Genomic DNA, 22,925 nt, shown 5'->3' on the forward strand with positions numbered 1-22,925 from the left:
TAAAAGAGCTTTTACACTATGTAACATTGTTTGGAAGTCAGCAAGGCATTAAATGATCTCCCACCAAACCTCAACAGACCTTGATCAAGGTTGGGTTGTGCTGAGGACCAAACAACCATTGAAATCCTTCTTTGTTTCTTTAAATCCTCTTTGGAGCCAGGGGGCTCCAGGGCTGCCTTCCAAGCCCTACCCCTCCGTGACAGCCTCTTCCTCCTGCAGTGCACAAGGGTCTGTGGCACTGGAGCTTGGCTGGGCTGGGCTGGCAGCATTTGCATCCCTTTGACAGCCCCTTGCAGACAGAGGGGGTGGGAAAAGTGCTGAGAGCCTTTCTTTGCCCCCCCAGCAGCGTGGCTCTTGTGTTTGTGTCATGGGAATCAGCACTCAGCAGGAGTTTCAGTACCAGGAGGTGTAACAGATGGCCTTCACCTGCTGGAAGGGGGCAGCTGCCTTTGCTGCTGCTGCTCTTAGAGGAGATAATGTTATTGTAGTTAAAGTGCTCTGTATTCATTGACAAGCCCTGCCCCCTGCCTCCCCCTGCCTCCCCAGCTCCCACCAGCCAGTGTCTGCTGGAGCTGATGAACTCCTCAGGCCCCCCGGGCAGGGTCCTGCAGGAGCTGTGCCTGCTCTCTGCGAAGCACTTCACAGCCCACCAGCACTGCACCTCCAAATGCATTTTATTCTAGAGACCCCACACAGACACCAACATGGATTTGCCATTTGCACTTTGTTTCACCACTCATTTTAAACAACAGGAGAACTTCTGTACAACAGGAATGACTTTACACATCATCAGTGAGAGCTGACTGTGCCCCTCGCTGGCTGCCAACTAATGCTCTGGAAGCTAGTGTTCGAGGAGGTGCTGCTTGCCCTAGCACTGTGCCTGTAAACGTGTGGAGAGCAGGGGAAGGGGAGGCTGCCTCCCTGCTGAGGATGCTGTTGGGTTGCCATAGTACAGCTGGACTCAGGTGGTTCTGCTCTGTGGGGGTTTGTGCCCACCTGGCAGCAAGGGTGAGGTGCAGGTGGGGAAGGTGTGCCAGGGTTTGGTGTGCCGACCCAAACCTACCGAAGGAGCCACAACCCCTTCGCGAGGCTGCACGGCGCTGGGCCAGAGCCACTCCGAGGGGGCACAACCCTCCCAGCACGGCTTTGAAATGGTTTAGTAACAGTGACAGCGTTCAGGAGGCTGGAAGGAGAGGCAGGGATCCTAGTGCAGGCCCCGGGGCCTGCTGCAACACAAACTTCATCTCTAGAAACCATTAAAGCTACTGTAGCAAACAAGCAGCAGTACAAACACAGAACTGGACTGAGTTTGGTTTCCTCATCATAGAAACACCACGGAACAGGGAGGTTCACAGGATCAGACCCACGCAAACGGATTCTATGTTACAGCTTTTGTTTCTGCCCCCTTTCTCCCCCTTTCTTCTTCTTTCTTTCTCCCCAGCAGAAATGTTGGGTTTGGGGTTGGTCTTCTGCCTGTACAGAAGGTTACTGTTGAACAAAACTCTCTCGGCTCGTCCAAAGGTGCTGCCAGCGAGCAGCGGGAGTGGAGCAGAGGTGCTGAGGCCTCCCGGTGCCTGCAGGCAGCACTCTGCTTGTGCCCTGCCTCTCGGGAGCAGTTCCTGTGCTTTGTTTCAGTTGATACTGCTTCAACAGGTGAGGGATGATAAAAATCGAGCCCTTAAGTACAGATACTCTAAGTGCTGCTCAAGCCAGGGGCCACTGCTTTAGGCCAGAGGGCAGGAGAGGCTGGGGCTGGTCGTTGCTTTGTTGTGGTTGGGTTTTCTTCACTTCAACTCAAGCTTCCCCCAGGCTGTGGTGCCAGGCAGAGGAGTGGTGCCAGCACTGCAGCCCTGGGGAGCAGGTTCCTGAAGCCATACATTCCATCAAGTATCAAGTGTAAACCTAAGAGCAAGTGTAAGACTTGAACTGGCTTAACAAAACCAAACAGAAAAGCCATCACAGTATGGGTGGGTGGCTGCCCCCTCACACACCAGAGGCTCCACTTGTGCAATCCCGTGGTGGGGAGGGGGCAGGGCAGCAGGCAACTCTGTGCTTGCTTTTGCCCCAGGTGAGCAGGCAGCCTGGCTGCTGCCTGGCAGTTGCTGGGGCTTGTGCCCTGCCCCAGCTTCTGGCAGCCTTTGCAACCCTAGCAGCCAGCAGCAGCGCTGCTGTGCTGGGGGAGCAGCCCCTGGGCCTCTCCAGGGCAGCAGCTCACAGTGGTGCTCAATGGTTTGGCTGCCTGGGAGCCCTGCACAGGCTGCTGCCTGCTCACCCTCACTGCTGCCAAGGCAGGGCACAGCTCTTCCCCCCCCGGGGGTCACTGTGCTGCTCCTCCTGCCTCCCGTGGGGGATCCTGCTGGAAAGCAGAGGTTGTGCAGTCTCCTTCTCTGGAGACTTCCAAGGCTCACCTGGATGCATTCCTGTGTGACCTGCCCTAGGTGACCCTGCTCTGGCAGGGGGCTTGGACTGGATGTTGTCCTCCAGAGGACCCTTCCAACCCCTACCCCTCTGTGATTCTGTGATCTCAGCTTCGCCTCCAATCTAAGGGCAGGAGGTACCTTAGCGAGTGCCCCTCTGTGCCTGAAGCAGAGCCCATGGCAACAAACCATCTGAGCTCTCTAGTGGAGGGCAGGGGGCTGCTGGTGCAGCAGCAGGGCCAAGGGCTGCTCCTCCACAGCTCTGCAGGGTGCCCCCTGCCCCAGCCTGGGCTCAGCAGCGTGGCCACACATCTGCTGTGCAGCCGGGCTGGCTTCTGCCAGGGCTGCACGCTGAGGGATGCCCTCCTGTGCAAGGGCCCTGCCTCCAGGCTGGAGGAGGCCCTGAGCAGCCTGGGCTGGTGGGAGGTGTCCCTGCCCATGGCAGGGGCTTGGAACTGGATGAGCTGTGAGGTTCCTTCCAACCCAACCCATGCTGTGACTGAACACTCCAGCAGGACTAAGGCAGACAGTGACCCTCTCCCACCCCCACCCCCCTCAGCTCTCTCATTTGTGGCAGTGTCTCAGTCACTGAGGTCACAGCAGCCCTCCTGTGCTTCCCCAGCACGAAGCTGCCCTCTTGCCAAAGCCTTTGTGTGAACAACCTGGAACCAAACAACAAAAAGCTGCTTTGGGTTTGCGAGGCCCCGAGGAGGGGCGGCAGGCCCGGCCGGGACGGTCAGCGCCTCGGCACAGCTGCGTGCACCAACCGCAGCCACCCTCAGCTGCTGCAGCAGCTCCCAAGGGGGTGCTGGGGGGGTGCAGCTGAAGCTGCTCCCCAGTGCCTGCCAGCTCCTGAGGGATGCAAAGGTAGAAATGTAAACACGGACTGGTGCCGGCCCAGCTCGCGGCTCCAGGAGCCTCCTGCCCTGCTCCCGGCTGCCTTCACCTTGCACCTGCAATCTCTCAGCTAAGGAGGATGAGCCCTGCCGTGGGGCAGTGGCCTTCAAGCTCAGAGCCACCTTTCCTGCCAAACACACCTGTCCCAGGTGGCACTTCGGTGCTGGGGGGCTTTGCCCAGCCAGGGGCCGGTGTCTGTCTGCGTGGAAGCAAGGAGGCTGCTGCCGCCCTGGAGCTGCTCCTCGCAGCTTGCCAGGGCTGCTGAAGGGCTGTGGCCAGGCCTCAGCTTTCTCTCTTCAGAAAAGCCAAACCGAAAGAGCCAAGCAAGTTCCAAGCTCCTGAGGGCAGCTCTGAACTTGCAGTGTGCTTTGTGCATCTCCTGCAGGCTTGGTGTGAAGCAAGCAGAAGGCTTTCTGAGGCAGCGGTCGTGACCCGCAGGGTATTGTGTCTCCCGGCACCTGGCCGTGCTGGCCCTGCCACCGCTCGGGCTCACTGGCCCAGGCTGGAACATCTGCCCCCTGCCCACACCTCCTTCCCAAAGGCAGATACTGGAATGGTCAGAGAGGAGAAGAGTGTCCAAAGGTTCCCAAGCCTGTACATACAGTCAGCCAAAGCGGGGTGGGGAGCGCCGCCGGGGCCCCCGGCCAGGCCGGGCTCTGCTCAGTGCCATTTGCACTTCTTCTTCTCGTCAAACAGAGCCTTCACTTGCTGCAGCTGCTTCTGCACCTCCTCAAACCCTCGCTCTCGCTCCAGTTTGCTGACAATCTGTTAACAATTAGCACAAAGAGAGAGAACCTTTTGCTTTCTGCTGTTTCCCAGGGCTTGTTTTCCTTGCTGCTCCTCACAGCCTGCTGCCCTGCGTTCCAGCAACTGCTGGCAGACAAACCCCCTCTGGAAGCAGCCTCCATGTAAACATTCTTCTTCTCTGCCTCCAACACTCCAGTTTGGGAGGTTTTTTCCTTTCAAGTCATGATGATTACAGATTTACAACACTCCCACAAAAGGCTGACAGTGCCAAGCCAAAAAAAACCCAAACCCACCCAAACAAATGCAGCACAGCTCAGCTCCTGCAGCCCGAGGCAGGGCTCCGAGCTGCAGGCTCTGCCCTGCAGCACATCTGCTGCTATTCAGTGCCTCTGCCCTAGAAACTGAGGGCAAGAAGCTGCCTCTCTCCCTCTAACCTGGCCCACTTGGCAGCAGCCCAGCTGATAGGAAGGAGCTCTGCTGCTGGCTGGCAGCTCCACAAAGCCACTGAGGTCTCAGCAAACAAGGAGTGAGCTTGAGCTGCTCCCAGGCACAAGCCGGAGGAGGGGAGAGCAGCAGGAAGGTTTCCTTCTAGGGAAGAGCTGAGTTCAGCCAGGGCTAGCTCCAACAAAAGCAGAACTGGCACCGAGGTCAGGATGCAGCTGGAGCCTCCTCCCCTGGCAGCAATGCTGATGAGCATCAGCAGGGGCAGTGCCGCTCGGTGCCACCCTGAGCTGCTTCTGAGGCAAGGGTTTGCTGCTGATCCCAGAGCACTGGAGGTGTCAGAGATCAGGAGGGAGAGGCTGGCCAACAGGTGACAGAGCTGGATGACTGCAGGCAGTGCTGATGCCGTGCTGCTGAGGATGGAAGAGGGAAGGGTTTGGTTGCTGGGAGACAACAGACAACCTGCTGCACGTGGGGAGGAGGCCTGCAGGCAGCGCAGCCCAGCCCAGCCCGGCCGCCTCTGGCAGCATCCCTGGCAGTTAAGGATGCCCAGAGAATGCAGAACCCTCTCATGCAAAGGGGGGGCACAGATCCCCTGCCAGAGCAGCTCAGAGGTAGCTCTCCCTGGGTGCTTCCAGCTCAGAATCCATCCCTGTGCCAGCACAGCAGGGCTGGCACTGCAGCTGCTGCTCTCCAAGAGAGCCCTGCTGGAGCCACGCTGCTGATGGGGAAAGGAGCAGACAGCTCCTGCTGCAAGGCTGAGAGTGCTCTGCTGAGGAGCTGCACTGCCTGGGCCACTGAGAGCCCTGCCAGGCTCTGAGCCCACTCCTGAACCTGCAGGGGAAGGCAGCATGAGCAGCTGTCAGGCACCAGCAGATACTCTGCAAACAGCAGCCATGGAATCAGACTCACAGAATGGGTTGGGCTGGGAGGGACCTTAAAGCTCAGCCAGTGCCAGGCCCCTGCCGTGGCCAGGGACCCCTCCCCCCAGCCCAGGCTGCTCAGGGCCTCATCCAGCCTGGCCTTGGACACCTCCAGGGAGGGCACATCCACAGCCTCCCTGGGCAGCCTGTGCCAGGCTCTCACCACCCTCACTGGCAAGAATCTCTTCCTCATCTCCAGTCTCAGTCTGCCTTCCTCCAGCTTCAATCCATTGTCTCTCATTCTACCACTCCCAGCCCTTGTCACAAGTCCCTCCCCAGCTCTCCTGGAGCCCTTCAGGTACTGGAAGGCTGCTCTGAGGTCTCTCCAGGCTGAACAGCCCCAATTCCCTCAGCCTGTCCCCACCGGGGAGGTTCTGCAGCCCTCTGATCATCTTCATGGCCTCCTCTGGAGCCTCTCCAGCAGCTCCATGGTGCTGTGCTCCCAGAGCTGGCTGCAGTGCTGCAGGTAGCCTGCAAGCCCAGCCTAGAGATCAGCTTACTTGAAGCTGCAGGCAGGATGCTGCTCCTGTCCCTGGGAAGCTGAGCATTTGCAGCTCTTTGGGCTGTGAGCCCTCTGAGCAGGGGCAGCTGCAGCCAGCCTGGGGGCTGCTCTGCTGCATCCCTGCAGGGCTCCCTGCAGCAGCAGCCTGGGCTGCAGCCCTGAGGGGCTGTCTCTGGGTGGCAGCCAGCAGGTCCCAGGCAGGGCCAAGCCCAGGGGGGCTGAGCAGGCAGGGCAGAGCTGCTTACCTCATCGTAGTACTTCACTATGTATCTGTTGATCTCGAGCAAGGCCACTTTCTCATTGAATTCATTCTCATGTTTCTGGAAGAGAAGAGCAGCCCTGGTCAGGGAGCTCCTGGGGGCACAGCCCCAGGGGGGAGCAGAGGCAGCTGCCACTCCTCAGCCCTACCATAGATTCCTGAGTTAGAAAGTCTTCAACCTCTGAAGTGGTCAGTGGAGGCAGATCCCTGATGGCTTTGTAGTAGGCTTTCACCTCCTTCTTGTAGAGTGGGATGTCCTTAGCATAGAGAAGTTTGTTTGTTGGTGCTTCCTTAAAAGCAAACATTTGAAGCCTTGTCAGACCTCGCAGCACAGCCTGGCTGAGCTCCCCCCTCCCGCAGCTGACTGTGCTGCTCCCTCTGACTCACTGCTCTGTGGTGCTGACCTGCAGGGGGGAAGGTGGCTGCTCTTCATGAGCACTGCTGGCAGCTGCCGTGCCACCCCTTCTGCTGGCATCAGCAGGGATGGGCACTGCCCTCGGCCGTGGGCTTCCCTCTGCCCTCCTGCCCAGGGCTGAGCTTGGGGCAGCTGAAGCGCAGGGCCTGAGGCTGACACCTTCCTTGCACACAGAGTGCAGCTCTGCTCTGGAAAGGCCTCCCCAGGGAAGCCTTGCTAGGCCCTGTCCTGGCAGAGGGGTCCCTACAGCTCCTGGGTCCTTGCTCCTCTGCCCACTTAGGGGCCTGAGGCTGTGGGGAGCCAAGTGCCAGGCAGGCAGAGCCAAAGGGATGGATGCTGCTCCACACAGCCACAGAGCTGCCGAGGTGGGAAGGGACCTCTGAGGTCATCAGAGCCCAACCCTCACCCAGAGCTCACAACCCCAGCACTGCTGCTGAGCCACTGACACCAAACCACAGCCCCCAGCACCACAGCCCCCAGCACCACAGCCCTGTGGCTTTGAAACACCTCCAGGCATGGGGACTCCACCACCTCCCTGGGCAGCCTCTGCCAGTCCCTGACCCTCTTGCACCAAAGACATTTTCCTCCTCTCCAACCTCACCCTCCCCTGGCACAATCTCAGGCCAGTTCCTCTCCTTCCAGCACCTGAGACTGGGGAGCAGAGCCCAATCCCCACCTGGCTGCAGCCTCCCCTCAGGGAGCTGCAGAGAGCAATGAGGTCTCCCTCAGCCTCCTCTGCTCCAGGCTGAACACCCCCAGGGCCCTCAGCTGCTCCTCCCCAGCCCTGCTCTCCAGACCCTTCCCCAGCTTGGTTGCCCTTCCCTGGCCCAGCTCCAGCCCTCAATGTCCTTCTGAGAGTGAGGAGCCCAAAACTGAGCCCAGGATTTGAGCTGTGGCCTCCCCAGTGCCCATCCAGGGGCACCATCCCTGCCCCACTCCTGCTGCCCACACCACTGCTGCTCCAGGCCAGGCTGCTGGTGGCTGCCTTGCCCTCCTGGCACACTGCTGGCCCAGGGCAGCCACAGCCCAGGTCAGCAGCATCCCAGCAGGCAGCCTGAGGCTCAGGTGATGAAACCACTGCTGCTGCTTGGTGGCAGGGGCTGGAGCCCCAGCTGACAGCCACCCTCTGAGCACGCAGACACGTGGGGGCTGGTAGCTTCCTGTCCCTGCTCCAGCTGAGATTCTGGGGCAGAAGGGCCACAGGCACCTGAGGGCTGCCACTGCTGTTTCCACTGGCTGAGGAAATGCTTCAAGTGTTTGTTTTCTAAGGGGGCCAGAGAATGTTTGAAGGCTTCCCAGGCCATGAAAGCAGACTGGAGTCTTATCAGCCACTGCAAGCGGCCCCTGGGAGCTGCTGTACCCACAGCACTTGCCAAGGGATGCTGGGCCTGGGAGAGTCCAAAGAGCAGCCAGGCAGACCTGCTTCACAGGACTGGACTCAGCAGAGGGATGAAGACAGACACCAAGTGCCACCCAGCCATGAGCCACAGAGAATGGCTCAGGCTGGAAGGGACCTCACAGATCCTCTCCCCCAACCTCCCCAGCAGGGGCAGGGACAGCTCTCAGCCAGGCTCACCAGAAGGTCTCTTCACCTCCAACCTCAACCCCCCTGGCACGGTTCCAGGCCTTTTCCTCTCCTCCTTTCACCTGAGACTGGGCAGAAGAGCCCAGCCCCCACCTGGCTCCAGCCTCCCCTTAAGCCCTCCAAGTGCAGCCATTAAGCTAAGGCCTGCTGGCAGCTCTGCCCCTCAGCAGCACACATGCAGTGTCTGGAGCACCTCCCAGGGCAGCAGCAGCAGCAGCACTGCAGCACCTCGGAGCCCGAAGCGTTGCCCAAGGGAGGAGCAGCAGTGGGGGAGCAGCATTACCTTGCCCAGGGTCTGCTCAGCAAGGGAGAAGGCATCCATGAAGGCCTGGGCAATGACAGACAGACAGCCATCGATGTGGGAGGTCTTCTTGATGTCAAAGACAAACTGGGGGTTCTTCAGGATGTTCACCCAGAAGCGCAGGGGAAGGCTGAGGCAGAGAGGACAGAGAGCTGCACACTGCCCCTGCAGGGCTCAGGGCACCCAGCAGCACAGCTGGCAGGCTGGCAGCTGGCACCCAGCCACCCTCCAGCTTCAAACACTGCCCTCAGCCTGCACACAGAGCTTCCTGAGTGGGGAGCCAGCACACCCCCAGTCCTGCTGCTGTGGATCAGTGTCCAACATCCCTCCTGAGGCTGCAGAAGGCCTCTCAGCTCACCCAGCCCAGCCACCCTCTAGCCCTGCCAGGGCTGGGGCTAAGCCATGGCCCTCAGCCCCTCTGAAACACCTCCAGGCATGGGCATTCAGCCACCTCCCTGGGAGCCTGGGCCAGGCTCTGAGAACCCCTTCAGGGAGGAAGTTGCTTCTGATGTCCAACCTAAGCCTCCCCTGGCACAAGTTCAGGCCATTGCCTCTCCTGTCACTTGTTAGAGCAGAGCCCAGCCCCCACCTGGCTCCAGCCTCCTCTCAGGGAGCTGCAGAGAGCAAGGAGGTCTCCCTCAGCCTCCTCTGCTCCAGGATGCACACCCCCAGGGCCCTCAGCTGCTCCTCCCCAGCCCTGCTCTCCAGACCCTTCCCCAGCCTGGTTGCCCTTCTCTGGCCCTGCTCCAGCTCCTCAGTGTCCTTCTGGGAGTGAGGAGCCCCAAACTGAGCCCAGTACTGGAGGTGCAGCCTCAGCAGTGCTGAGCCCAGTGGGACAGGACAGTCCCTTCCCTGCTGCTGCTGCTCCAGGCCAGGCTGCTGTTGGCCATCTCAGCCCCATGAGCACACTGCTGGCTCATGTTCAGCCAACACCCCTGGGTCCTTCTCTGCCAGGCAGCTTTCCAGCCACCCTTCACTAATGGCCTGGGATGCAGAGAGCTGAGCCACATCTGCACCCAAAGCCTTTCTGCCCACCTGTGACCTCTGTGCAGGTCCTAGGAGCTCACCTGTTGGTTTTCCAGATGTGGACCACATCAGGGTCTGTGATCTTCTTGCTCTCAGCTTGGGCATCCAGGAAGTCAAAGAAGTACTTGATGGCAACAGGAGCTTTGTTGTTGGGTAGGCTCCAGATGCTCCTGAAGAGCTTCTCCACAACAGAGTGGATTGCAACCTGGAGAGGGAGAGCAAGGCAGTGCTGCTGATAGGCAGGAGAGGGATCTGCTGTCCCAGAGAGCTGAAGCAACCACAGAGGCTGCCACAGGCTGCTGGCAGACAGCTGGGCCACAGCAGGGTGGCAGAATGAAACTCCCAAGAGAGCAGAGGGAGCTGCTCCCCAAGTCACATCCCAGCACCTGGCTGGGACAAGGGCTGTGGTGGTGAACTGCAGGTGGAAGGAAGGAAGGAGACAACCCCAAGCCTCTGGGTGCTGTGGGCACCATGGCTGGGGGCAGCTGGAACCTGTCTCACAGCAGGAGTTCAGCCAGTTCTGGGGCCAGGGGTGCTGAGCAGAAGTGCTCAGCAAGCCTCCACAGCCAAGGGGCTGTGGCACCCGAGCTCACCCTAGGGGTGACAGCTTTGGGTGGCACACAGAGGCACCACCAGCAGAGAGCAGCTGGGGGGTTCTGAGCCAGAGGTGATGCTGAGAGCTCCCCACAGCAGGGGCTGGCTTGCTGGTGGACTCTCAGCACCAGAGGCCATGCAGAAGCAGAAGCAGAGGCAGAGCACTGCTTGCTGGTTCTTGCCCTCCCTGCACCTGCTCTGGGGCTCAGCTCACCCCCAGCCTCTCTCAGCAAGAAGCATTTAGAGAGCCCCTGGGCCCTGATGAGCTCCTGGCAGTGACTCATGGAGCCACAGACAGGCAGGGCTTGGAAAGGCTCCAGAGCAGGAGGCTCCACAGCCTCCCTGGGCAGCCTGCTCCAGGCTCCAGCAGCCTCACACCAAAGAAGTTCTCTCTCCTGCTGAGGGGCAGCCTCCTGGGGTCCAGTTTGTGTCCACTGCCTCCTGGCCTGTCAGAGGGCACCAGGGACAGGAGGCAGTGGCTCCTTCTTGACACCCACCCCTCAGGTGCTGACAGACAGTGATCAGATTCCCTCTCAGCCTTCTCCCAGCAGCCCCAGGGCTCAGCCTCTCCTCATCACAGAGAGCTTCCAGGCCCCTCAGCAGCCTCAGGGCCTCCATGGTGTCCCTGTCCCTCTTGAACTGGACACAACACTCCAGGTGTGGCCTCAGCAGGGCAGAGCAGAGGGGCAGGAGACCCTCCCTTGCCCTGCTGGCCACACTCCTCTGGATGCCCCCCAGGATGCCCTTGGCCCCTGGCCCTCAGGGCACACTGCTGTGCCATGCAGAGCTGATTGTCTCCAGGGCCCTTCTCCACACAGCTGCTTTCTACCCTGTGCTGGTGCCTGGGGCTGTTCCTCCCCAGGTGCAGGGCTCTACACTTACCCTTCCTGCCCCTCATGAGGCTTCCCTGTGCCCAGGGCTCACTGGTGGTGCCTCAGGCACCACACCACACACTGGTGCCCAGGGCACTCCCTGCTTTGGAGCAGATGATTCCCCTAAAGCCCTTCACAAGGGCTGCTTCTGAGCAGCCTGACCTCTCCCTTTGGCTTCCAGTCTTCCACCAGGAGAGGTTCCTGGCTCCCTCCAGCAGTTCCCAAGGGCTGTGCTAGTGCCCAGAGTCAAGGAGAAGTGGCCAGGCTGTGCTCTCACATGGGGCAGTGTCATCAGCACTCCAATCAGATGATGGTTGGCAGCTCTGGAGCCTGTGGCCACCAGCCCTTCAGGCCTCTCATGTCACAGGGCTCTGTGCTGCTAGTGCTGCAGGAGGCTGCTAAAGGCCTTCCCAGCCCCTGGGAGGGAGGCAGAGGCAGGATGGGAGTGAGCAGGGCTTACTGCTAAGGACACTGCACTCTCAGAGCCAGAGAAGAGCTTGGGTTGGAAAAGCCTCCTGAGCTCACCCAGCCCAAGCAGCAACCCAGCACCACCATGGCCACCAACCCATGGCCCAGGTGCCATGGCCACATTTGCCAGTGAGTCTCTCTTTAACTGGAGAGAAGCTGTGCCCCACCTTGTGCCCACTGCTCCCTGCCCTGTCACTGGGCACCACCAGACAGGGCCTGGCCCCTGCATGCTGACCCCCAGCCCTCAGCTACTGTTAGGCACTGCTCAGATCCCCTCTCAGCCTTCTCCTCCCCAGGGCTCTCAGCCTTTGCTCCCCACACAGCTGCTGCAGTCCCTTCAGCATCCTCACAGCCTCTGCTGGGCTCTCTCCAGCAGCTCCCTGTCCCTCCTGAGCTGGGCACAGTATTCCAGGAGTGGTCTCAGCAGGGCAGAGGGCAATCTGTGCTTCAGTTTGTGTCTGCTGTGCTAGCTGAGCCAAGCCTGCCCCAGCCCTGCCCAGGGCACAGCCCCTGCAGCTTACCTTGGTTGACAGCAGCTTTGTCAGATACATTTCCTTCACTTTGAACTTCTGCTTTCCTTTGTGACCTGCTCCTTTCACATCTTTGTTTGCCTCAGAGTCTGGCAGGATCTGTGATGGGGAGAGCAGAGAGGTCAGAGAGGGGCAAGGGCAGCTGCCAGGCCCAGGCAGCAGGCAGGACTGGGGTCAGGGCTGAACTCACCAGATGGCAGTGCTCATCTGAGTAGTCCACATCTGGGCAGGAGGAAGCAGAGAGGCATCAGTCAAGCACCCCTACAAGCCTGGCCCAGGGCCCTGCAGCAGGATGCATGCCCAGGGTGCTGAGCAAGCACTCAGGGTTAGCCTCTCCTGCCTGCAGTGCTGGGGAGGCCTCTGAGAAGTGCACAGGCCCAGGCTCACCCCCCCACAGCCTGTGGCTCTCACCACCAAGCCATCAGCAGCACCCTCACCTGCTCTGGGTGGGCTGGCAGCACCCTCACCTGCTCTGGGTGGGCTGCCAGCACCCTCACCTGCTCTGGGTGGGCTGCCAGCACCCTCACCTGCTCTGGGTGGGCTGGCAGCACCCTCACCTGCTCTGGGTGGGCTGGCAGCACCCTCACCTGCTCTGGGTGGGCTGCCAGCACCCTCACCTGCTCTGGGTGGGCTGGCAGCACCCTCACCTGCTCTGGGTGGGCTGCCAGCACCCTCACCTGCTCTGCAGGGGGACCCCAGGCAGCACTGGCTCAGCCTGGCAGGGTGCTCAGTGCAGGCAGCAGGGCAGCAGCTGAGAACAGCCTCCTGTTGTTGCTGGGGGAGGCAGCAGTGGCAGCCCTCTGCCCTGCAGCTCAGGGACAGGCAGCCCCTGATGCCCACCCTGGCACTCAGCTCAGGCACTCCCTGGGGCTGGGCTCTGTGTCACCCTGGCCCCCCTGCCCTGCTCCCCTCTACCTTTCAGCAGTCAGTGGCTGAGGCTTGGGAAGTCCTTCTGAGCTCCTCCTGGGCCAAACTGTGCCTGCCCTAGGCCTGGTGCCAGGGTGCTGTGGCTCCCACTCAGCTGTGCCAAAGTGCCAGCTTTCCTGACCTGCCACTAACCAGGACCCAACCAGTGCCAGCTCAGCTCTCTGCACCCCCAGCCCCCCTCCCCAGCAGGCTGAGCAGGCTGCAGCTCCTCCCTCACCTGATCTGGAGGTTGCCTTCTTCTTGAACACTCTGATGGTTGCCCCATTGGAAATCTGAAAGCAAAGGGAAGCAAAGGTTCATTTCCTCAGTCCCTAAGGTGGCAGCCCAGCAGGGAGGCAGCACAGCAGGGAGGGAGGCAGCCCAGGAGGGAGGGTGGGAGGCAGCCCAGGAGGGAGGGAGGCAGCCCAGCAGGGAGGGAGGGAAGGAGGCAGCCCAGGAGGGAGGGTGGGAGGCAGCCTGCTTCCTTCTCAGCAGGGCACTCAGTGGCCTCTGGCACAGGCAGCAGCTGCAGTCAGCCTCCCCTGGCAGGGTGGGAGAGCAGCTCCTCTGGCCAGGCCCTCTGAGACCTTTGACCTTCCTTGGCTTGCAGTGCTGCTGGGTGCTTGCAGTGTTGCCCCAGGCTTGCAGTGCTGCCCCAGGCTTGCAGTGCTGCCCCAGGCTTGCAGTGCTGCCCCAGGCTTGCAGTGCTGCTGGGTGCTTGCAGTGCTGCCCCAGGCTTGCAGTGCTGCTGGGTGCTTGCAGTGCTGCTGGGTGCTTGCAGTGCTGCTGGGTGCTTGCAGTGCTGCCCCAGGCTTGCAGTGCTGCCCCAGGCTTGCAGTGCTGCCCCAGGCTTGCAGTGCTGCCCCAGGCTTGCAGTGCTGCCCCAGGCTTGCAGTGCTGCTGGGTGCTTGCTGCTGCCCTGCAGAGGCACTGCCAGGCTCTGCTTTTGCTGCCCAGGAGTAAGCCAGAGCCCTGCTCCGCTGCCCAGTGCTGCTGTACTTCCCCCTCTGCTCACCCAAGCGAGGGGCCAGGGCTGCCAGGGCTGCCAGGGATCCCTGCCAAGGCAGGGGAAGGCCTTTAAAGCCTGGCAGGCAGCCTGCTGCCAGGAACCAGCTCACACACCAAGCTGTGTCCTGAGCCCAGGCTTGCTCCTGGCAGGCAGGCAGCAGCAGGGCACAAGCAGCAGCTCCTGCAGGCTGCCTTTCCCCACACAGGGCTGCACAGCACCCAGGCAGCACTCACAGCAGCCCAGAGGCTGGAACGTGCTCCAGGGCTGGCCTGGGAGGCGACACCAGCACCCACCCCGTCCTGCTCCCTGGCCAGGACAGGCAGGAGCAGGGCCCCAGCAGCAGCCTGGACTCAGTGCTGCCTCCACTGCCACTCCAGGAAGCAGGAGGACAGCTCGGTGCTGGCTGCTGGAGCCAGCAGAGCTCAGGGGGCACAGCCACCCTTCCCAGCAGAGGGGCTGCTGCACTCCAAGCCCAGGCTCCAGGGCTGCCTGCTGGGACAGAGGAGGGGTCTGACACCGAGGGCAGGATCCTTCCCCTTGCTCATCACAGCCTCAGCAGCCAGCCCTGTGAGCCAGCTCCTCCTGTGTCCTGCTGCCTCAATCACTGTCCCTGGCAGGCTGCTGCCAGGGCCCCTCCAAACCCCCTTCTGTGTTGGCTTCACTGCCAGGCAGAGGGAGACCTGCTCAGATCCACAGCACAGGGCCTGCAGCTCCCTGGCAGTGTGGTTATACAGCTCCTGCCTGCTCTGCAGGCAGCCTGTGCTCCTGCAGCTGAGCTCCCTGGACCACACATCCAGGCTCTCCCTGGGGCTGTGCCTGCCCCTGCCATGGGAGACACTGCCCAGCAGGTCTGAGAGCAGTGCTGCAGCTCTCCTCCTGTGGGGCAATGTGCCCCCAGGGTCCTCAGCAAGTCCCTTCCCAAGTCCCTTCCCAAGGCCTGTGGCTGTCTTCAGGCAAACAGCAGAGCAGAGCCCCTCAGTGAGCACAGCACCAGACTGAGCAGGAGCAAGGGCTGAGAGCACAGCAGCACTGCAGCCAGACACCCCAGAGTCCCCTGGGAGAGCAGGGATGCTCCTCCCTTCAGGAGCAAACATCCCCTGCCCCTGTACCACCACTCAGGGCAGCAGCCAAGTCTGCCTTGCCAGGAGTGCCTGCTGGGGCTGTAACCACCCCCCTCATGCTCAGGGGTGTCAGCAACTGCCCAGGGTCCAAGATGTGCTGCAGAGTGGGCTGAGAGCAGCTCTGAAGCAAGAGCCCTGGGGGTGCTGGTTGCTGAGAAGCTCCCCAGGAGCCAGCAGTGCCTCCTGCAGCCCCCAGTCCAACCTTCAGCCCACCCCCCCATGGCCACCATACCCTGGCCCCAGCTGCCATGGCCACAGGGCTCTGGAACCCCTGCAGGGCTGGGGACTCCACCAGCTCCCTGGGCAGCCTCTGCCAGTCCCTGACCACTCTGGCAGCTAAGACATTGTTCCTCCTCTCCAAGCTGAGCCTCCCCTGGCACAGCCTCAGGCCATTGCCTCTCCCCCTGTCCCCTGGTGCTAGGGAGAGGAGCCCAGGGAGCTCCTGTGTCCATCTGCAGAGCAGCCTCAGGAGGGCCACAGGCAGAGCTGTTTGAGACACTGGGTGGTGGCTCAGGACGTCTGGGTTCACTGCTGCCTCCCCAGCAGCTGAGGAGACCAACAATGCCTCCAGAAGTCTGTCAGGGGATCCCAAGTGAGCTTGTTCCACACCTGAGCAACCTCCTGCTCTGCCCAGGCCACCAGCAGCCCTGGCTGGCAGTCCCTGTGGGTGCCATGTGCCTATGTGCTGCCCCTGTGGGTGCCATGCAGACAGCAAGGTGCTGAGGGCTGCCTCAGGGTCCCCAGCACCTCCTGCCACAGGCCTCCCCCCACCAGCAGAGCTTCTCCACAAGCAGCAAGTGCTGCAAAAGGCAGAGCTGGGAATGCAGCAGTGAGGCATGAAGGAGGCTGCCTGAGCACCCAGCAGGCTCAGCTCACCCCAGCACCAAGATGTCAGCTGCCAGAGCACCGAGGCCAGCCCTCTGTGGCACACTGGGGGCAGGGGGCACTCTGCCTGCTGTGCTGCTGCAGCCAGCAGGGCCCTGCCAGCAGCTGCAGCCTCCTGGGCTGCTGCAGGAAGAGGCAGATGCCTGCTTTCCAGGCACAGCTGGAAGGGGAGGGGAAAACCTCTGGGACAAGCAGTGACAGTGGAGCACAAGGAGAGGAAAAGGGAAGGAGGCTGACAGGGGAGGCCTCAGGAGCAGAGCAAACTCAGCCCTCCTCCCCATTGCAGCTCCCACGGAGGCTTCACAGCTATCCCCACCACCTGGAGGTCACCAGAGGAGAGGAGAGGACACAAACAGCAGCTCCTGGTGCAGGCAAGCCTCAGCACAGGCCAGAAGCTGGCTGAGGGTGCTGCTCACAGCTGGGCAGGTGCTGCTCTGAGCTGCTCAGCAGGAACACTGCCTGCTGTGCCTGAAGCAAGCAGCCCTGCCACAAGCACTGCTCTGAAGGGCAGCAGAGCCCCTGACTCACTGGCAAGCACCCTGGGGTCACACCTTGCTGTCCTGCTCAGCCACTGCCTCGGCACCTGGATCAGGCAGACAGCATCTGGCACTGGGGCCCAGCTGCTCCCCAGCTCACCTCATAGTGCCCAATGGTGTTCAGCTTCCTGATGCCATCCTCCAGCACCTCTGAGGAGCCATCCACGTCCAGCAGCTCCCTTGGCTGCTCCTCAGACACCAGCTCTGCAGGGGGACAGCAGCAGACAACAAGGACACCTCACAATCACAGCCTGGGGAAGGACCACAGACATCATCTGCCCTGGTGCCTGTGCCAGCTGGTGCAGGCTCTGGAGCAGCCTCCAGCTGAGGCCTGTGCCAGCTGAGGCCTGTGCCAGTGCCTGTGCCAGCTGGTGCAGGCTATTGGAGCAGCCTCTAGCTGAGGCCTGTGCCAGCTGAGGCCTGTGCCAGTGCCTGTGCCAGCTGGTGCCTGTGCCAGCTAGTGCATGCTCTGGAGCAGCCTCCAGCTGGTGCCTGTGCTGGTGCCCGTGCCAGCTGGTGCCCGTGCCAGCTGATGCCTGTGCTGGTGCATGCTCTGGAGCAGCCTCCAGCTGGTGCCTGTGCTGGTGCCCGTGCCAGCTGGTGCCCGTGCCAGCTGCTGCAGTGCTTCCCCAGCAATGCCTCCGCACAGCTCAGCCGTGCCTAGGTGCTCAGGGGTTGCGGGTGCCAGGCAGGTGCCAGGCGGCAGGAGGGCCCCAGGAGAGCAGCGGCCTCCCGGGGCGGTTGCCGAGGGTCTTACCCAGGCCCATCTCATCCAGCTGCAGGCCATAGAGGAAGCCATTCTTGTTGAGGAAGGCCTGGAGGCTCTTCTCCTTGGCCTGCCCGATGGTGTCGCAGTCCAGCACGTTGACCGGCAGGCTCTGGCAGGCCTCCCCGCGCGCGTTCTCGGGCAGCTTCTCGAAGAGCACGTTCAGAGTCTGGGGAGAGACGGAGGGCAGCCTGGGGAGGTGCCCTGCAGGGGCAGGGGCAGCCCGGGGAGGTGCCCTGCAGGGGCAGCCCGGGGAGGTGCCCGGCAGGGGCAGCCTGGGGAGGTGCCCTGCAGGGGCAGGGGCAGCCTGGGGAGGTGCCCGGCAGGGGCAGCCTGGGGAGGTGCCCGGCAGGGGCAGCCTGGGGAGGTGCCCGGCAGGGGCAGGGGCAGCCCGGGGAGGTGCCCTGCAGGGGCAGCCCGGGGAGGTGCCCTGCAGGGGCAGGGGCAGCCTGGGGAGGTGCCCTGCAGGGGCAGGGGCAGCCTGGGGAGGTGCCCGGCAGGGGCAGGGGCAGCCCGGGGAGGTGCCCTGCAGGGGCAGCCCGGGGAGGTGCCCTGCAGGGGCAGGGGCAGCCTGGGGAGGTGCCCTGCAGGGGCAGGGGCAGCCTGGGGAGGTGCCCTGCAGGGGCAGGGGCAGCCCGGGGAGGTGCCCTGCAGGGGCAGGGGCAGCCCGGGGAGGTGCCCTGCAGTGAGGCTGCCACAGGGCTTTCCACAGCAGGGACTCCACCGGGAGCTGCTCCGGCGCCAGGCTGGGCTCTGGGGTGGCTCTTCCATCGCAGACGGAACCCTGCAGCAGCTCAGCTGCACACTGAGCTCCCTCAGCACTCCCTGAGCAAAGGAGCCAGCTGCCTGCCTGCCTGCCTGGGTGTGCTCCCCCAGCCTGCACCACACATGCCAGGCCCTTTCCAGGCAGACTGCTCTCTCAGCCCTGGGCTGTAGGCACGGCCCGGAGCTGCGCAGCCCGCCCCTGGCCCGGCGCTCCCGGCAGAGCTCTCCTGCAGCTCCCCTGCTCACCCCCTGCAGCAGCTCATCTCCCTCCAACACCTGACCCTTTCCAGCAGGGAGCTGGCAGTGGGTGGCTGCCTGGTGCCATGGTTAGTGGGCTGGCAGCCACCTCAGACCCGAGATGCTGCTAAGTTCTCTCTCCCTCGTTACACGAGGCATGGACTGGAGAAGCCCTCTCCCACCCTTCCTCCTTTCTCCTGCTCCAAGAGTTGCTCTGCAGGGTGGTGTCTTGGGAGGAAGACCTAGAGAGCTGCCCCTGATGTTCAGCAGCATGTCTGCATCCTGCTTTTATTGCCTGGAAGCTGCAGTCCCAATCTTGAAAGGGTAGATTTGCATGCAGGCTGCCTACAGCCTTCCCTGTGCCTTGCCAGTGACTCGAGAGCTGAGCTGCCTGCCAGATGCATCCCTGCACCTTCACCTGCCTACAGAGCTCAAAGCCCTGGGTGGCTGCAAATAACCAGGTGCAGACCTGCATCCTCCTGTGCTTAAGGCTCTGGACACTGAGCCTCTGCAAAGATGCTCCAGGGTCCCTCACCCTCTTTTGGGCTGGCTTTTCTCCTCTGCTCTGGCCAGGCAGGGGTTAATGCTCTGCTGCTGTGCAGCCATGGGAAGGAGCAAACTGAAAGGCCAACTGCAAGAGTGGCACTGCAGTGAGCAGGTGTGCAGATGCCTTCCTAAGCTCAGCTCAGAATGTAAGCTGTCCAGAACACAAACCCTGCAACCCTTAGGGCAGAGATTGGAGGAGCAAGTCCTTGGTTCCCTGCTGCCTGTCCACTGGCAGGTCCTGCCCTGTTACTGCCCTGCCTGCCAAGGGTGCTGAGTCCCTCCCCTCCAGCATCCTGTTCAGTGCTGTCCTTGAGGAGCAGAGGTGCACAGCCAGCCTGCTGCCCCAGGACACAGGCTCCCTGTGCCACCCAAACCTCTTTCACAGCACAGGTTTGAGTTGCCAGTGCAAGCCTTAGACAAAACACCAAACCAAGCTGTGTGAGGGTCAGGCCAGAACTAGAGTCCTTGGGCTGAAACTCTGCACCTCTGCTGCAGGATCCTCTCATCTCTGCTGACAGTCTGAAAGGGAACATTCAGCCACTGCCCAGCTAAGTCAAATCAGCTGAGGAGTGAGCTGGGGCTTGGCCTCTTCTCCTTATGAGAAGAATGAGAGGAAATGGCCTGAAACTGTGCCAGAGGAGGCTTAGGTTGGAGATGAGGAAAGATTTCATTGCTGGAAGAGTGGTCAGGGCCTGGCACAGGCTGCCCAGGGAGGTGGTGGGGTCCCCATCCCCAGAGGTGTCCAAGAAAAGTGTGGCCATGGCACCTGGGCACATGGCTTGGTGGCCCTGGTGGTGCTGGGTCAGTGGTTGGGTCCTAGACATCTCTTCCAACCAAAACCATTCCTTCATTCTATGAACCTGCTGGTCCTTAGCAGGAAAGTTAGGCCTCCCAGCTCTGAGCAGCTAGGCCTCCCAGCTCTGAGCCAGGGTCATTCTCTCCTCCTTAGAAGCAGGAATGCAAGGGCCGAAGGAGCAAAGCACGGCTGAGGAAGGCTGGCTGCCCTCTCACTTCCTCACCCACCCCCAGCCAGCCTTCCCCACTGACACCAAATCCTTCAGACCACTTCCCCTCTCTCCTCTTGCCTGCAGGCTGCCCACAAGACCTTGTCAATGACTGCATGCACAGGAGGAGCTCCAGGAGAAGCATTTCAGGCAGCTGCAGAGGCAGCTATGCCCCAGGGTGCTGCCAGTTTGAATCTGCACTATCAATAAGTGAAGTCAATCAATTCCACAGGACCAGCTGTCCCCTGCTAGCAGTAACAAGCACATGGAGCTTGCCTGAGCAGGGCTGCTCTGCAGAACCACTGGGATTTGTATCCTATGGCCATCTAGAGCAGAATGTCTAAGCCCACCCTGGATGCCAGGTGCAAGCCAGAGTGCACAGCTCAGACAAACCAAAGACTTTAACTGTCAGCCACAACCTTCCTTCATGAGCCTTCAAATGAAGCTTCCAACAGCAGCTTTGGAACTAGGTGTCAGAAGAACTGACACTCAGTCTGCCAGTGCAAGAGCCTGCAGCAGGAAAGGCTGCACCAGATGATCCCTGGGGTCCCTTCCACCCTGGCATGCTGGGAGCCAGTGAAAAGAACAACTGGAACTACCAACCCTGGCAGAAGGGCTGTCCCTGCTGTGAGCCTCCTAGGTGACCCCAGCAGGAGACCCTGAGCAGCTGAGCCTAGCTGAGAGGTGTCCCTGGGCATGGAGGGGAGGCTGGAGGAGCTGAGCTCTGAGCTCCCTTCCAGCCTGAGCCACTCTGTGATTCTGTGTCCCAGGGAGCCATGCCCACAGACTGCTGACCAGCCCAAGCTGTCATTTGCTTCAGTGTGTGGCACCTTAGGACCTCCATCCCCTTGCTGCAGAAACCAAAGATGGGCAGCCCTGGAAACTGCAGCCCTGCCTGAGGCTCTGAAAGGGGCTGAGCTCTCCTCCAGAGCCACAGCACTTGCAGTGCCCCTGCCCTGGCAGTTGCTGCAGCCCTGCCTGAGGCTCTGAAAGGGGCTGAGCTCTCCTCCAGAGCCACAGCACTTGCAGTGCCCCTGGCTCTGGCAGTTGCTGCAGCCAAGCTCTGGAGCCCTCTGTGCAGCTGCACTTCTCTCACTCCTAAGGATGTCTGCTAAGTCCAAGAGGAAGACAGCAGCTAAGAAACAAGCAAGCTATGGGAATGACTGGCCATGCAGATTCTGAAGTTCTCAGACTCAAACCCAGCTGGAAATTCTGGGGGAAATGAGCTCTGGTTATGCTGCAAATCTTTTTCAGCCCTTCTGCTCAGAAAGTCGATTTTCCCATGCTCCAAAGTGCAGCCACCCTCACTCTGAGTCAGAATGAGCACCAGGGAGGGAATTCCAGCTGTCCCACAGCCCTGCCTCTAACCATCAAACAGAAAGGACTTTCTAGTAGCTATGGTAAAGGGCAGCATCTCAGCTGGAGTGCCCAGCACCCTGCCTTTAACCAAGCAGCTAACTGAACCCCACCACACTGGGACCTTGCTAATGTGCAGCTAGTAGCATGGACAGCCACAGCAAGCTGCTGCTGCCTGCAGACCAGCCACAAGTAAACACAGGAGGAGCAGAAAGCCTCTGCATTCCATGCTTTGGCTCCCTGGGGAAGTGGGATCCAGCTCCAACTCCAGGCATATGTTGAGATTTCTGTAGTGCACTTTAAAGTAAGAAGGAATTGTAATACCCTGAGACTTCATTACAGCTACCCTTGAGTGATTAAGGCATGCTGTGAAGTGAGGAGTGAGTGCTCCTTGAGAAGTGTCTGTTGGGCAAACACCACCTAGTCAACCTCTGCTGTGTTTTGAGCCTCTGTCACTAGGAACAGTTTGATGACCTGGGCACTTGACCAGCACCTCAGGGCCTCAGAGCCTTCATTCACCTTCCCAGAAAGAGAGCAAACATTGCCCATGGTGTCTGTGGGCTCAGGCTGGGCCAGGGGAGGCTTAGCTTGGAGAGGAGGAACAATTTCTCTGCTGCAGGAGTGGTCAGGGACTGGCAGAGGCTGCCCAGGGAGCTGGTGGAGTCCCCAGCCCTGGAGGGGTTCCAGAAGCCTGTGGCCATGGCACTCTGGGCCATGGGTTGGTGGCCATGGTGGGGCTGGGTTGAAGGTGGGACTGGGTGATCTGAGAGGTGCTTTCCAGTGACTGTGCTTGGAGGGAAGAGCAAGAGCAAACCTACCACTGTTCTGAACTCAGAGACTTGCCACAGCAGCCAGTCCTCGTTGAGGGTGTAGAGAGCTTTGCAAGTGATGGCATCCACAGGGCCTTTGTTTATCCTCTGGTTGAGGGTTGTCACCAGCAAATAGAAAGGCTCACCAATTGTCTCCTACAACAAGACACAAGGAACATGTTTGGCTTTGTGCTCATGGCTAACCAGAACAAAGGGAAGGGTAACAAATGATGACTTCAATCACCAGCTTATGGATTCCTAGGAAGAGATTCACAGAAGGGGTTGGGTTGGAAGGGACCTCAAAGCTCAGCCAGTTCCAACCCCCTGCCACGGGCAGGGACACCTCCCACCACCACAGGCTGCTCAGGGCCTCATCCAGCCTGGCCTTCAACACCTCCAGGGAGGGACAGCCACAGCCTCCCTGGGCAGCCTGTGCCAGAGTCTCCCCAGCCTCACTGCAAAGAATTTCTTCCCAATCTCCAGTCTCACTCTGCCCTCTCCCAGCTCAAAGCCATTGCCCCTGGTCCTGTCACTCCCAGCCTTTGTCACAAGTGCCTCCCCAGCTCTCCTGGAGCCTCTTCAGCTACTGGAGGGCTGCTCTGAGGTCTCCCTGGAGCCTTCTCCAGGCTGCACAGCCCCAGCTCTCCCAGCCTGTCTCCACAGAGGAGGTTCTGCAGCCCCCTGATCATCGTCACAGCCTCCTCTGGACCTGCTCCAACAGCTCCATGCTGTTCTTTGCTAGAGGGCCCAGAAGTGGAGGCAGTGCTGCAGGTGAGGAGCCAGCAGAGCAGAGCAGGGAGGCAGAACACTTCCCCAGCTCCTTTTTGAGCAGTTAGGGAAGCAAACTCCTCTAGGGGATTTGTGAGGCTGTTTGCTCAGCCCTCTCCCTTTGCTTTCTGGCTGTGGAAATCTCATGCAAGTAAGCAGGGGACAGCTCTTGGGCTCTCAGGAGCCCAGTGAGAGCCTCAAACTTCTGCTGCTCTACTGATGCAAGCACTGATCCAAGTG

The 22,925-nt window shown here is 60.9% G+C and overlaps 1 protein-coding gene across 1 annotated transcript in view; it reads right to left on the reverse strand.

Annotated features, from left to right (window-relative positions):
- Positions 1-3,485: 3,485 nt before the first annotated feature.
- PLXNC1 (plexin C1) overlaps positions 3,486-22,925 on the reverse strand; it is a 70,395-nt gene continuing 50,955 nt past the window's right edge. The window contains exons 21-31 of the mRNA XM_054167765.1: positions 21,927-22,073; positions 17,192-17,369; positions 16,535-16,638; positions 13,122-13,176; positions 12,168-12,199; positions 11,969-12,076; positions 9,555-9,718; positions 8,470-8,617; positions 6,336-6,476; positions 6,173-6,247; positions 3,486-4,079 (exon numbers count right to left, since the gene is read on the reverse strand). Of these exons, the coding sequence (XP_054023740.1) occupies positions 3,975-4,079; positions 6,173-6,247; positions 6,336-6,476; positions 8,470-8,617; positions 9,555-9,718; positions 11,969-12,076; positions 12,168-12,199; positions 13,122-13,176; positions 16,535-16,638; positions 17,192-17,369; positions 21,927-22,073 (1,257 nt within the window). The 3' untranslated portion in view covers positions 3,486-3,974. The remainder of the gene's footprint in view (positions 4,080-6,172; positions 6,248-6,335; positions 6,477-8,469; positions 8,618-9,554; positions 9,719-11,968; positions 12,077-12,167; positions 12,200-13,121; positions 13,177-16,534; positions 16,639-17,191; positions 17,370-21,926; positions 22,074-22,925) is intronic.

This window comes from Dryobates pubescens, chromosome 15 (genome assembly GCF_014839835.1).
Source record: "Dryobates pubescens isolate bDryPub1 chromosome 15, bDryPub1.pri, whole genome shotgun sequence".
Lineage (NCBI taxonomy): Eukaryota > Metazoa > Chordata > Aves > Piciformes > Picidae > Dryobates > Dryobates pubescens.